The sequence below is a fragment of the Ammodytes marinus genome, assembly GCF_949987685.1.
Source record: "Ammodytes marinus genome assembly, chromosome: 6".
In the NCBI taxonomy this organism is placed as follows: domain Eukaryota; kingdom Metazoa; phylum Chordata; class Actinopteri; order Uranoscopiformes; family Ammodytidae; genus Ammodytes; species Ammodytes marinus.
Window position 1 is genome coordinate 14537828 of NC_137235.1, and position 14901 is coordinate 14552728.

General features: G+C 41.6%; 1 protein-coding gene across 1 annotated transcript; it reads left to right on the forward strand.

The window, feature by feature from the left end:
• Positions 1 to 2888: 2888 nt before the first annotated feature.
• Positions 2889 to 14664, forward strand: haspin (histone H3 associated protein kinase). Its single transcript, XM_080029943.1, has 16 exons — positions 2889 to 3326; positions 4059 to 4190; positions 4444 to 4593; positions 4861 to 4992; positions 5465 to 7229; positions 8442 to 8589; positions 8730 to 8881; positions 9107 to 9295; positions 9463 to 9548; positions 9868 to 9930; positions 10023 to 10114; positions 10268 to 10347; positions 11759 to 11847; positions 12627 to 12769; positions 12866 to 12968; positions 14320 to 14664. The coding sequence occupies exons 1-16, from the start codon at positions 3169 to 3171 to the stop codon at positions 14519 to 14521; spliced, it is 3684 nt and encodes a 1227-aa protein (XP_079886069.1). The 5' UTR covers positions 2889 to 3168; the 3' UTR covers positions 14522 to 14664.
• Positions 14665 to 14901: the final 237 nt, after the last annotated feature.

The window sequence follows — 14901 nt, forward strand, 5'->3', positions numbered from 1 at the left end:
CACAACTCTCAGAAATGTACTTTGCACTAGTTGCTCCGTGCTTGTGGAACCAACTGCCACCTGACAAATGTGATTCCCCCTCCATTTCTGCCTTTGAATCAAGGCTCAAAACCCATATGTACACCCTGGTGTTTCCTCCCCATTAACTATCTTACCTCTGCACTACTATCTGTGTTTATGTGGATGTATGGGCTTTACGTCTTTTATTTTGGTTATTGTTATTTTACCTTCATTGTTTACCTACTGAATGCACTATGTACAGCACTTTGGACAGTGCAAACTGTCATAAATGTGCTTTTATAAATACATTTTACTTACTTACTTACTTACTTATAACTCACCCAGGCCCTTTGGCACAAATCACCCCAATCCCAGAAATTTGGATAATAAGCATGATGCAGCAATTTAGGGCTGACATCGTGCTAACTGTATAGACTCAAAATGTAGCATACCAAAGCACTAAAATATGTGTCAAATGTTTTCAAACTTGTCTATAATTGTTCAGACACAATAATCAAAAAACCTTGATCATGGAAATTTTACTTTTAAAGGCAAAACACAGTTTTTTTTAGCTTAAATGTGCTTATATATTATTCCTTGTGTCTCCCTTCTTTACAGGATGAGTCAAATGGATGGCTCTTCTTAAATATGTGGTCACATTTCCAATTTCTTCCACGGTTTTCTAGAAACAAGGGGTGACACAACTTCCAAAATGCACAACTTAGGCCACTCTCCCCTACTATCTATGGCAGGGGTTCTCAAACTTTTGATAGCTGAGGGCCAATTTAGGAACCCAACATTGGACCGAGGGCCGCTGAAGGAAACAAATTGAAAAAACTGAAATCATTTCAATGGCCAGGTTGCGTCTTTAACAGTGTACATGTATTGGTCTGCATCCAATAATGTGTAATCAACACATTTTAATTAATAAACGAAGGGCTAGTTTTAATTTCAACATTGGGGGGGACACATTAAAAGCGATGGTCCGGGGGTTTTCCCCCAGAAAAATTTGAGGTTCGAACACTTCATTTTGTGCATTCTGGTTAATTTGTATGCAGTAAATTGTGTCTTCTGTATTTATTTATGGTGGACATGGAAAAAAAAAACTAGCTCCCATTGACGCAAATCTAATGGAATATAAATCAGTTGGCCTAAGGCACTGAGGCATTCTGTATTGCATTCAAATATTTATTCTACATTATTGTTCAAAACTTTCTGCACATTGAAAACGTATCACATTTTGGAGTGTTTTTTTGTAGGACTCACTACTCATGATGCAGCAGCAGTGTTAACTAGTATGCCACTATACATTGGAAATAAACAGTGTGGGCTATCAGCAGTCAACTAGGCAGATAGTTCCATGGCTGTCAGCAGCTAGCTAACGTTAGCTTGTTAGCTAAACTTTAGGCAAAAGAGTTAGAAACCAGATAATGTTAGCATCCATCCTTAGACACTTAACCTAATCTAATTCACCTTGAAGGTGAGAAAGTGCATTGTATTGGGCTTAACAAGCTCACTATCTAACAACTTACATTGGGACCACTTCACTGCCTGGGGAGGCTGACCGTCGGCAAGTTTAAGATGGTACTGTCCACTGTAGGGGTGTTATTATTAATAATTGGGGAATTAATATAAACAATTAGGAGGGATATTTAAGTGTTTCGACCCTTGAACTGTTTTTACTCTTACGGGGGACGCATCCCCTCCGTTTGTTTCAATTAAAATTGAAAAAAAAGGCTATAATTCATTTTTTTCATAATTCAATTATATGTTTCTGCGGCTGCCATACATCAGGTCGGCAATACGTCATCTGGACGGAACTCTCGTGACCACGCCCCCTTTGGGGGGAAAACAATACACAGCGCTCCATTCACTTTGTATTGAATGACACCCGTATTCGGCAAACAAACTTAATAAAAACGTAATACGACATGCCTTTCACAAATACTTTCTTTAAAGTCACGGCTCTTGTCTGTCTATACGAGCTGTTTTGGTGAAAAAGTATTGAGTAATTTTCAATATCGAGACAAAACTCTTAACTAATGTATGCTGAATGCTAGGCTAATGTTAGCCTTCTGCTGTAGGCTAACCATAGGCTAACCCTCACGGACGGGAAAAAACACCTCAATATTGAAAATTACTCAATAATTTTTCACAAAAACAGCTCGTATGGACAGACAAGAGTCGTGGCTTTAAAGAAAGTAACGTTTTCTTGTTAAATGGATGTTCGATTACGTTTTAATTAAGTTTGTTTGCAGAAGACAGGTCTTTTCAATACAAAGTGAATGGAACGGTTTTCAATGTTTTCCCCCCAAAGGGGGCGTGGCCTGATTGCCGACCTGATGTATTGGCCCGCGGGCCGCACTTTGAGAACCACTGATCTATGGGTACTATGCATGGGTACGAGTCCTGGTCAAGATGTACTCTTTTTTTTTTTTTATTTATTTTTTTTTATTAAACAATTATGCAATTACATTAAACAAAACAATTATGCAATACAATCTCAGAGAGCAACACAATATTTTACATACAATAAACATACACATACATACTTAATACATTAATTGTCATATTAATTATATAAATAAATATACAAAATAAATAAAAGATGGATTAAAAAAACACATTAATAAACATTTGTAAAAATATAAAGAATAATTCTAGCTAAGATTTGACCTGTTGTCAAGGAGATTAATTAAATATATTTTGATAATCAATAAATCTAGAGCTTTTTTAGATGTAGGCTTACTCCAATCCGCCAGATGGCGCTGTCATGACATCATCACCACTTGTCGACCAATCACCGGCGTCCAACAGAACAGTTTGAAAAACAAAGCGGGTCCAACGGATACACTCTGGAAAGTAATGAAATATACAGAAAGGAGGATAACGCATCCAAACCATGGACATATAAAGATCCAAACATGTGAATTGGATTTAAAAAAATATGTTACGACGCTGTTTTGTGCGAGTTTGGTCGGTCGCTGTTAACACTTCACGTTGATAGACCTAGTTGTTGTTTTTAGCACAATTTGAAGATCGTGTTATCCGCACAAACTTGACAGACGAATCAACGTAAGTCCCGTCTTTTTAAGAGACGCCCAATGCTGGTTTTCCTTATGAAATGATTTTAGCTTATTTGCACTGTCACAGCCTGTGGTCTCAAACATGGAGCCGTTATATATGAAGACATACGGTAAGCAGAGTCGAAAGATATCCGCCTGGATCTCACCACCCCGAGACCGCAAGAAGGCCTTTGAAAGCACACTTGACACGGAGGGCGACGTGTCCGTGTTTGAACCCGCAGCTAAACCTGCGAAGATCAGGTACGTGCTTTTATATACAGTCTATTGTTGTACGTTCACGTCCACAGGAGAGAAGAAAAGAGGCTCATCATCATCTGGCACGTCTCCCATTCTGTTGATGCTTTGTTTTAGTATTTATTTCACCCACTACTGTATTTTAATCCTATGTGGGATTGGGGAAACTACATGGTAATTTTACAGTATGCAAGGTTGTCTTGTAATATAATTACGTTTACCATTAAGAGTTTGCAAAGGAAGTATGCCAGCCAGGATACATAAAAAAAACTGAACTTAACAAAAGCCTAAACACTGCTCTATACAGGGAGAAAATGTCTGACCTGTGTCACTAGATATCACTTTGTTACGTTATTACAGCTGACATGGCACATTGTAGGTCAGCCAATAGACCACACTAACTGTAACAGCAGTACAGTACAGAACAGTGGGGCTTTGTCTGTCACAGAGCATGACCAGCTCAGTTCCACTTCTCTCCTAACCAAATTAAAGGATAATGAAATGATGTATTATAACTTAAACGTTCAGAGAGCCATCGTTGGTTTGGCTTCTCTGCAAATGCACAAACCCCTCTGGCTTGTGTATTGTTGCCACGGTGCAAAAAGTGTGCTGAAAAGGTGATACACTCTGAGAAAGGAACATGTTGGCACATTTCATTTGATTATTATTATTATTTGCGTGTATATACCCCTTACTACCCCCTGACGTGTTTATCTTTTTGTTTCTCTTATCATGAAGAAAGACTACTGCTGCACGTAGTAGAGCAGCGCGTCCTGTCAAGAAGAAGGCCCTGCCGTGTCGGACTGAGAGGAGCAGTGATGAGGAAAATATCCCTTCTCCTTCCTGTCCTCAGCAGAGCAAGACAAGCAGGTCTGTGATGTAACAAGCAGCTCGCAATTTTGAGTAATGTCTTTATTTCATTAATATGTAATTTTGTAATAGATGAACTGTTCATAATTTTATCAAATGAAGATGCTTCGCAATGGCTTTTACTGACTTAAGATGTGTATTAGTCATTAAAACGTATAAAAGCGGAGAGCCTTGGTAGCTGACTGGTTACTGTATGCTGTTTGCTCCATATTTTTCCTTACTCATCAGATTTTAATGTTCTCTTTCTTATCAGAAAGAAGATGCGTAGTGTTTGCAGTAGAGTGCTCCGGCCTGTCAAGAGAAAAGCCATTCTATGTCTGACAGAGACCAGCAGTGATGAGGAGGATATCAGCAGGCCGTCTCCTCCCCACTCTCTGCCTGCTCAGCAGAGCAAGAAAACCAGGTCTGTGCACACACCCTTTTTTATTGGTGAAGATATATTTTTTCTTATCATGATTATTAATTTAGACAACAACAGTCATAGAGTGAGAATGTGTGTCCACAATATCACGACGCAATTCCACTGTTCCTACAGTTGTAATTTTGCAAGATATCTGTTGTGAATTGTTTACTTCATATATTGGGCTTTTTACATAATGCTCGCTTGGAATCAGTTATTTGTGATGTATTTCTGATAAGGTCTTTGTTTCGTGTCCCCCTGTGTCAATAGGAATAGCAGGCTGGTGTCTGAGCCAGCAGTCATGATGACGGAGAAATGCCAGCAGGTTCCAGTGACCGGAGAGAGTGTGGAAGAGCCCACTAACGGCCACAAAAACTCTGTTCAAATGAAGACAGACTCTAGGTTAGTATTCAGTCGGTTGATGTCTTCATGAATCGGCCGAAGAGAGTATGTTGCCTCTGGCTGTGTGTTCAGACCGACTTTGGCTCTGCATGAGAAAATGGCAGCCCCCTCATCTGAAAGGAGTCTGGCAGAATAACAAGAGTTCAACTCTGCTCCACTATTGCCGCAATGCAAAGGCATAAGGCAAGGTGCTGCACCAACCGAATATATGCAAGTGCACACTCCTAGTTTTCCACTGATTTGACCTTTACAGTCATCGGGACAAAAGGACAAGACGGTTGCAGCCGTGATAACTTTGACTTGTAAAATTCTTTCAGTGAACAATATGAACCTCTCTGCAGTGTTTCGGTGTCTGTTGAGCCTTTAAGCGCAGCTGCTGCATAAATGTTATAAAGCAGGATTGTTTGTCAGTTTAACATCCCATCTAATGTCCTTAGTAACCATTCGCTTTCTTCCTCTATCCTTTTCTCAGTTTTCATCCTCCTTCTGCGAGCCGCTTCGTAACCCGCCGCAGATGTACAGTTGTTGCTGCCAAACCCAAGCACCCTAATAAAGCAACATTGAGTACACTCAACTCTTCAGATGACTTTGCTGCTGGGGCCTTTGGTTCCAGTAGGCTTTTCCGGCCTTCTAGGAAGAGGAGGAGGGGGCCCCCAGCTTTTTTGCCGTTGAGTGCGGAGAGCTCTGTGAACGCGGCGGGGACTGCCAGCTTTGCCACCACCACTGTCCTCCCCTTCCAAGAGATCTCCCTCAATGAGTGGGCAGACCAAGGCCTCGTGCCCGGCTCCAGGAAACCCATCTTTTGCTCCACTCCCTCGGCTGGCCCCTACAGCCAACGGCAGCGCCTCAAACCCCTGTCTATCCACGATTCGTCTACTTCCCCTCCATCCATGTCAGTCAGCTGTATAGGGGTTGTGAGCACTTTCCAAGACGACCCGGATTCACCCCCTCCTCCACCCTCTGCACCGACCATTGTGCCTCCTTCTGGGGAGAAGCCACAGTCGAGCTTTGGTGAGCAAGAACCAGACCAACATCACCACAAAGGCCCTTCTAGTGATGTATTTACAGAGCGCAAGATCAGTAGTGGCTCTGGTGAGGAGGCCAAAAGCCTAATTGAAGAAGCTAAGAATGTGACGGAATTACCGAGTCTTATTCTGCTATCTACAGACGAGAGTGAATGCAGCAGTAGCTTTGTGTCAGCAGCAGGAGGATTACAGTGGCTGGTGGAGGCTCTGACGGAGCAATGTTTGACCCAGCGCTGCACAGTGCAGCTGGAGAGATTGGACCCCGTCACAGTGACTCAGCAGCTTTGCAGTCAATCCCCCTACTCGTCCTGTTTGGAGCATTCCAGTTCAGTCCACAGCTGGCAGACAAAGGAACATACACCGACAGTTGACCTTTCCCAGTCATCAGAAGTCGAACCATCTTTGAACCTTCGTTTATCTGTGACCAATGGTTTGACCAGTGCTTTTTTACAGTCAGTGAATGGTTTAAAGTCTCCTGAACGTGCAGCTTCAGAGACTGACGGTCAAAGCATTGATAACGCATCATCACTTGACTTGAATCAGACGGCGTCAGCACTTATTGTTGAATCTGAAGCGGTAAATGACACAAGTCTTACAAAAAACGTCACAGTTCAGCTCGGAAAAGATCACACACAAAGCGGTAGCACGGACGACCAGGAAGATCTCGCATGTTCAGGGAGAAAAATGCCACCTTTTGAAACGGAGGCGCTCACCGCAAAGCTGAAGGAGAATTGTCTAACTGACGAGCTCCATGTCAAAGTGAAGAGAGTAACCGCATCACAACTGAAAGGAATTCTGAAAGGTAAAGCATCCACAGATGTATCGGACTCTGCCAGCGATGAGCAGACAAACCAGCAGCCACCAGAGAGTGACATTAATGGACCCCGCCACAAAGACACTTCTTCTGCCGCAAAAGTCCAAAGGAAAAAGAGACGCTCGACAAGTTCAGAGGACAAGACGGCTTCGGACAAAGAAACGGTTGTTAAGAACGTTCCCCACACAAGGAAAAAGACATCTCTGGCTCCTAAAGAAAAGAAAAGGAGGAGCACGTCTGCGGACCGACCAGGGACGACCAGAAAAGCGTGCGTGAGCGGCCTGAGCGTGAGTCGCTGGAAAAGCAAAGACGCCGCCAGCACACACGTGTTCAGGAGCAACATGGCCGGGGACTGCAGCATTAACGACCTGATCTCCACACAGCGCCAACAGCCACAGGTGAGAAGACCATTATGAACACAAACACAAACAGCGAAGTACTGTTGCATTTAATGTCTGTGTACTGATCCCCCATTATTCACAGAATAAGACAAGTCAACATAAAGCCTTTTAATAAGACCTACTATAAATGGAGTTTCCCCCCCAAAAAATGAAGTTGTGGTGTTAAGGACGATAAGCATCACTCTCCAAAAATGTGTCCCTAAATGGAAACGTTGCTTCCTGTGGCCTTTCCCAGTTAAAAAAAGTAAATAAAAAATTTAAGGAGTTTATAATACGAGATGCCGTTCAAGTCAGATTTTCACCCAAATGACGACAAACAGAAAATACATTTCCCATTTTATCTTCTGTGCTATCCGCCCTTTTAAGTCGTTTTTATATATACGTTCCAAGGCGTTGAAAAAAAAGGAAACAAAAATGGACATAAAGAAACCACCCCAGCAACCAGGACTCTTTCCAAATAAAGTTGCATGGTTAGTCTTTAGTTCTGTCGGCACCACAAACTAAATATACTGTTGTCCCATGAATTTGGATAAGATGTCAAAAACATGGGCAAATAACTTAGATTTTTGTTTTTGAAGTTTGTGTCTGAGACATAGATAGTATATACTGGATGTAGCATCCGGGCTGACCTCAGTTATTCCAACTGCATCCAATCGTCCTGGCCTATGCGTGCGCGTCACCATCTTGTCAGATTTGTACTCCGCCTCATTTCCTCTTACCGAAAAAGGGCATTGATGTGACGTTGGGGGGAGGGAGATACGCCCATCTAGCTGACGTATACCTCCGGTCCGAAGTGAGTGTTGACGGGCGGCTAGCTGTCACTCAAGAGACCACGCCCCTAATTATTCATACATTTTAACCTCCAATAGATTAAAAACTAGCCTGCTGGAAAAAAAGGTTACCCCCCTTAGTGTTGTCATGGAGATATGACCTAAACATACAGACTAGAATGGCTTTTTGTACCAGACCCTAAATAGGTTTTAATAATGATGTGAAAACGGCATATTCAACTTGGGAGTCAATGAGAAATTGCTTTGTTTTGAAACCTGCCCTTAGTGGCCACTCGGTGAACTGCCATTTTTGTCACTTCCGCATTGGATGCTGGTAGAACCTGCTGTGGTTGGGGCTTGGTTCTGAAAGGATTTCAGGGTGACCACATGTTGAGCTGTGGCATCATTGACTAACCTGTGTTCTCCATTCTATGTGTAGGAGCTGTTGGGGAGCACCATGAATTTCTGCACTCCGGTGAGAACGGGTCGGCTCAACCTCTCGTCCCTGTTGACTGACTTAACGCCTAACAACACACACACCTGGAGCCGACTCAAAGCTGCTCTCTCTGTTCATCGCAAGGGCATGGGTAACACACACTCACCACTGTTTATAATGTGTTCCCTAAGTGTTCAGTGCTATTTATTTCTATGACTGGTTCCCTATGATCGTCCCTTTCATTTTGAAATGGTCATTGTCATTACACCCCCTCTTTCCTTTGTCTTTTAGTGCTACAAACTCCCAAAGGCTCACGTCTGTCTGGGTCAGGCGCTCCTGGAAGAGTGGAGCTGGCAGATGCCAGTCAGGACCTCTTTGCCACATCCTTTCGAACCCCACTCCGCAAACGCTTCCGGTCACAGCTGCTGAGCAATGATTCTCTGGTACAGCACATACACACACACACACATACACAAACTGTCATTATGACAAGTGCCCCATCAAGTCAAAGATTAGCATACAAACCCAGATGCACAATTGTTGTAGTTTATTGTAAGTTTGTACTATTCCCTACGGCTTTTGACTGTAAATGGGTTCCTTTTACACCCGATGGATTCTCCTTTTACGTGGAAGTGTGTCAGCGCCTCCCTTCTGGTCTTTTGTCACAGGTGCCGTGTGAGGAAGCAGATCTTTCAGATGCAGAGAAGGTGTATGCAGAGTGTGGCCAGCAGCGCCCTCTGGCCTGGGAGGAGTGTATACTCCCTGAGCGTATGAAAGCCTGTGTAAAGATAGGGGAGGGGACCTTCGGTGAGGTCTTCTCCACCACCAATGTCTCGGGAGACACTGTTGCTCTAAAGGTTTGTGTGGACGTGCGTGCATTAGTTTGTGTTTTATGTGTACCCTTCAAGAACCACAAAGTTGTTCAGTACTAATTGCATTTTCAATCCTAAACATGTTTGTACACTATTTTGTGTTTGTGTGTATTTTTCTATTGTATAAAAAAAAGGGGTTCTTGTCCTGACAGATCATTCCATTAGAGGGTCGTGAGAAAGTGAATGGAGAGGACCAGAAGACCCTTGGAGAGATTCTCCATGAGATTATTATCTCAAAGTAGGTAGCTGACACACTGCACATCGGGTGGGGCTCATATGGTCTGAGTGATTCAATTTAGAGATGCCTACTGAGAGCAGTTCAGCTGGCAAGCACTGAAGTGTGTGTGTGTGTGTGTGTGTGTGTGTGTGTGTGTGTGTGTGTGTGTGTGTGTGTGTGTGTGTGTGTGTGTGTGTGTGTGTGTGTGTGTGTGTGTGTGTGTGTGTGTGTGTGTGTGTGTGTGTGTGTGTGTGTGTGTGTGTGTGTGTGTGTGTGTGTGTGTGTGTGTGTGTGTGTGTGTGTGTGTGTGTGTGTGTGTGTGTGTGTGTGTGTCTTCCAGGGAGCTGAGTAGCCTGAAAGAGAAGCAGAAGAACCAGACTCACGGATTTATTGGACTCAACGAGTAAGCACTCTCTCTCTCTGATCTGTTTTTGTCTGTTTGCATCTGTTAGTAGTTTTGAGCATTAATGGGACTTGACTTGTTTCTCCTTGCAGTCTCCACTGTGTTCAAGGCTGCTACCCTCCTGATTTCCTGAAAGCTTGGGACACCTTCGACCAGAAGAAAGGCTCTGAGAATGACAGACCAGGTCAGTGGGAGCATTTGTTTTACTTTCTCATTAAATATGTATTGTCTCTCAAGATGTACGGACTGATGGAACTCAAAGTGGCTTTTCTTTTCCCCCAGCCGGCTATGTGTTTTGTATATTTCATTAGGTCTCTCCCTTTCTCGTTGTGCTTAGATTTCTTTGAAAAGGATCAGTTATTCATCATCCTGGAGTTTGAGTTTGGAGGCAGCGACCTAGAGAACAGCAATGGAGCGGTAAGAACATCACATCAGAAGCTCAGTGCCTCCCATTTGAGTTGAGCACTACAGTGACTGCTTAAAACATATCTCTTAGTGTGTCTGCACACATACACATATATTTTCTCAGCTTTTTTAAAATGTATTTGAAATTCTTGCCGGGTTCACTACTTGAGCCTAGAAGGACTACACTGTACTTTCATAACTCAAGCTTAAAGCAGCTCCGAGTAACATTTAAATATCTTTTAAACAGCCTCATGTTTCCTCTGATAATCATAAATGACCTTTAACAGCAAACGAGACCATCAGTGCAAAGAAAGACGTTTTTATATAGTTTTTATTACTGCGTTTGGTCTGGTCGCACACCCAGTCCGATTTTCGGTTCGCGCGTGCAGGCTCTTTGGTCACATATCCGTATTGGTCGCAGATTTCAGTGTGGCGCAACAACGCGATTTGAGAAGCCTATCCCTCCAGGAGAGGGAAGGGGAGCGGGAGCTTTGTTTGAGACAGTTATTTGTCGTCATAATGACTGATAACGGGGCTGAACCATCAAAGAAAAAAAAGAAAATGCAATGAAGAAAAGCTAAAAGGGAGAGTGGTAGACGAGCGGGAAAGCGCTGCCAAGCAACGTATACACAATTTCACGGGAGCGAACTGCAGTGTTTACTCCTAAATGAATGAGCAATAGCCTACTAAAACAAAGTTTACTTTGCCTCACCATCATCAGATGAGTCGACCATTATTCATCTGAAATAGTCATTATTTACAACAACATAAACACATTACCTCATCGTGATCCATACTAACTGCCGTCTCTTGTTCATTCGCATTCTGTGAGGACACGGAGTCTTTCAGCTCCGTGAGAGTACTTCGGTGACACTGCATCAACTCATTGCAATCAGGTGCGTGTAGCACTTACTGGCATTAGTTGATGCTGTGTCACTAACCACTCTCACGGAGCCGAAAAGAGTTCGGTGGCCTCACACTTTCAACACACGGACATGCACTATATTGCTTCCTGATTATTTGAATCTCGCACGCTCGGCACGAGCTAGAAAACAGCTTCACGACAGCTGGTGTCGTAAAAATACTACCGCTTTTGTCCAAAGGGGCCGCCAAAGGACCAAGTTACTTGTAGTGGCTTTAAGATGATTTCATTTGTATACTAGCTTAGGAAATAAAAAATTAAATTAAGTCCGTCCAACTTAATGTCAGTTAGGGCTTAAATATCTATGCACGAGACAATGCTGCAAAGAAGAAGCTCCAAAGGAGATGCATAGCTTCTGCCAATGCTTTGTACACATTGGAAAGGTCAAGCTAACTGTTGGATGATTTAGAATCTAAATTGACTGCTTTATTGTGATGTTAGAGGACAAATGCAGTCTTTTTTCTAAGTTTTTAAATTTTTATTTGTTTTTGTGTTGTCAAGCTGGCTTCTCTTCGGGTGGCAAAGAGCATCCTTCATCAGGTCACTGCCGCCATGGCTGTTGCTGAGCAGGAGCTACACTTTGAACACAGGTAGAGTACACACACATACACATATACACACACACACAGTGAGCAGGCCAAAACGACGTATCTAAAAAATGTCATAGAAAAATATCAATCACAAAGTACCAAATGGAAATCCAATTCAATTGACTTTCATTTCAGCTTAAGGTGCCGTAAATTCAAACTCATAATGACCATCACTGGATTTCTGTTTCTAGTGGATCTACAGGTGAAACTCGGAAAATTTGAATATCGTGCAAAAGTTCCTTTATTTCAGTAATTCAACTTGAAAGGTGAAAATAATATATTATATAGACTCATTACATGCAACGTGAGATATGTCAAGCCTTTATTTGTTATAATTATGATTATTATGGCTTACAGCTTATGAAAACCCCAAATTCAAAATCTCAGAAAATTTGATTACATGAAATCAATAAAAAAGGGATTTTAAATACAGAAATGTCGGCCCTCTATAAAGTATAATCATGCATATATATACTCAGTACTTGGTTTGGGCCCCTTTTGCATGAATTCTTGCCTCAATTCCAATTCATTTTCCATGATATTCTAATAATATGAGTATCACCTGTATGTAGAGCTCATGTGTATATATAAATTGATAATGTTGTTATTGAAAAGATGCACATACAAACAGCAACATGCATAAAGCTGAAACGGCAAACAATGTAGTCCAGCCAACTCACTGACGCGGTTGTATATGTGGCATTGAAAGGTGATGGGTGATTCCTTGGTGTCTGGTTAGCATTAACTCTTTTATCTCCTCACTGTGCGCTTTACTGCAGGGACCTCCACTGGGGCAACGTGCTGGTCAAACCCACCAAACAGAAGACTGCGCGCTTCCTCCTGAACGGAGCAGCCCACTCTCTGGAAAGCAAAGGGGTGTTGGTCCGCATCATCGACTACTCTCTCTCCAGACTAGAAATCGGTAAGACATTTGTTTTTTGTCTTTGGGCTCGTATTGTAAACAACCTAAAATATAATGAATAATAAGACACTTCCATATGTTTTGTTTCTCGCTAAGATGGTCTGACGGTGTCCTGCGATATCTCCCAGGATGAGGAGCTTTTCATGGGCCAAGGGGACTATCAGTTTGACATATACAGACTGATGAGGCAGGAGAATGGGTCAGTGCCTTTTTTTTTTTTTTTTTCTTCTTGTAAGTGTTGGTGCCAACTTCAGACACACCCATGCGTTTCATGTTACTGGAGTGTCTCTTTTGTTGTAGTAGAGGCATCCCATCGAGCAGTGCAGCTATAAATAGAACTATATCCTGTTGTAATCTATTTATATAAAATAAGAGAATTGAAGTACGGGACAGCATAGCCAGCTTTGGCTCCTAATGATTTGATTCTGGTTTGGCTGAATCAATAGGTCGTCTAGATTCTAGAATAACAGGTCAGCTGATTTGTTTGAGATTCCAAACAGAGGCCTATTCTCATCCTGCCGATGTACAAAAAAAAATTCAGTTTAGTAGTTTGACACCGGTATTTCTTTTGACTCTGGGATTGGTCTTAAAGGAATAGTATGACATGTTGGAAAATACGCTTCATGGTGTTCTTGCTTGATGAGAACATCAAGACCACTTATATCAAATATCTCAGAAATATGATTATAAGAAATAAAGAAATAAGCTGAATGCAGATTTATTTTTTTAGCTTCTCATTAGGGCTGGCCCGAATTATTCGAATATTCGAATACTCGTTCGGAAAATTAGTATTCGGAGTTTAAATTAGTATTCGGAGCTTCGTTTTTTTTTTTTTTTTTTTTTAATATTTTTTTTTTTTTGCAAGAAGCTAGTACTGCAATATAATGTCATCAAATAATTTTATATTTGGATATAAAAGTTAGTAATATTGTAGTAGTAGTAGTAGTATTGCTCATTTAGGAGGATATTACATCACTAAGTGTCATAGCGCATCCATTACTTCACCTCCGAGCGCGTAAATCTTCAACAAAATATGCAGATACTGTCAAAATCGGTTCCAGGGAGTATATAGGGATTATTAACGTTTAAAAAAAAAAAAAAAAAAAAAAAAAAATTATGTTGTTTTTGATGGTGTGTTTTTCTGGAACGAATATTCGAATATTCGCTCGGAAAAACCAACGAATATTCGAAGCCTGAAAAATGGTATTCGGGCCAGCCCTACTTCTCATAAAGGCGGAAAACGGCAAACCTGTCTGTTCATAGGCAAAACATATGTCTATGTACCAGATCCTCTAAAGGTGTAAAAACCCCACAAATGATTTGTTAACAGATTAAATAGAGAAGATATTACATTACAAATACTGATCTAGATCAAAGCTAACCGACTCATGGCGGCTTATTTATTGGACAGGTATGACGGTAGTATCTAATTTTCGGATATCATCCTCACCTCAGGGATAATACAGCTCTTTATAAGTATTTCACGAATACCACAGATTTATTGTGTTTTTTTTTATTGAGGCTCTTTTTTGTGTGTGTGTCTGTCATAGAAACAACTGGGGTGACTACCGGCCCCATTCCAACGTGCTGTGGCTGCACTACCTGTGCTCCAAGCTGCTGTCCATGAAGTACCGCGGCTCAGGAGGGAAGGGGGCCAAGGACACTCGAGAGGAGCTCACTGGTTTCTGTGACAACCTTCTCCAGTACAGCTCTGCCACAGAGACGCTGCAAAAAAGCCCCATGTTTCACTAGCATGAAGAACGGTTATTTAACCGACCACTTGCAAATGATGTATCATGCAATGTGTCATAACATTGATTAATGGAGCTTATTGTTGTCTGCTCTTGTATTGGCATAAAAATTATTTCAATACATTTGTATTATCTGAGCTTGGTACCGTGATCACAATGTTTGCCATCTACATTAGAGCTGAAGTGACTTGTTTTAAAAATTAAAACATTATTCATAATCTATTAATTATGTGTTTTATTGTGTCATATACCATATTCATAAGATGCCTACTGCTTAGACGTTATTTGAAGGCTTTAATATTTTGTTATATTTAAATTACGCAGTATTATTTTCTGAAATTTTAATAGATCATTAAAGAAACTAATAGTTGTCAGTTTACT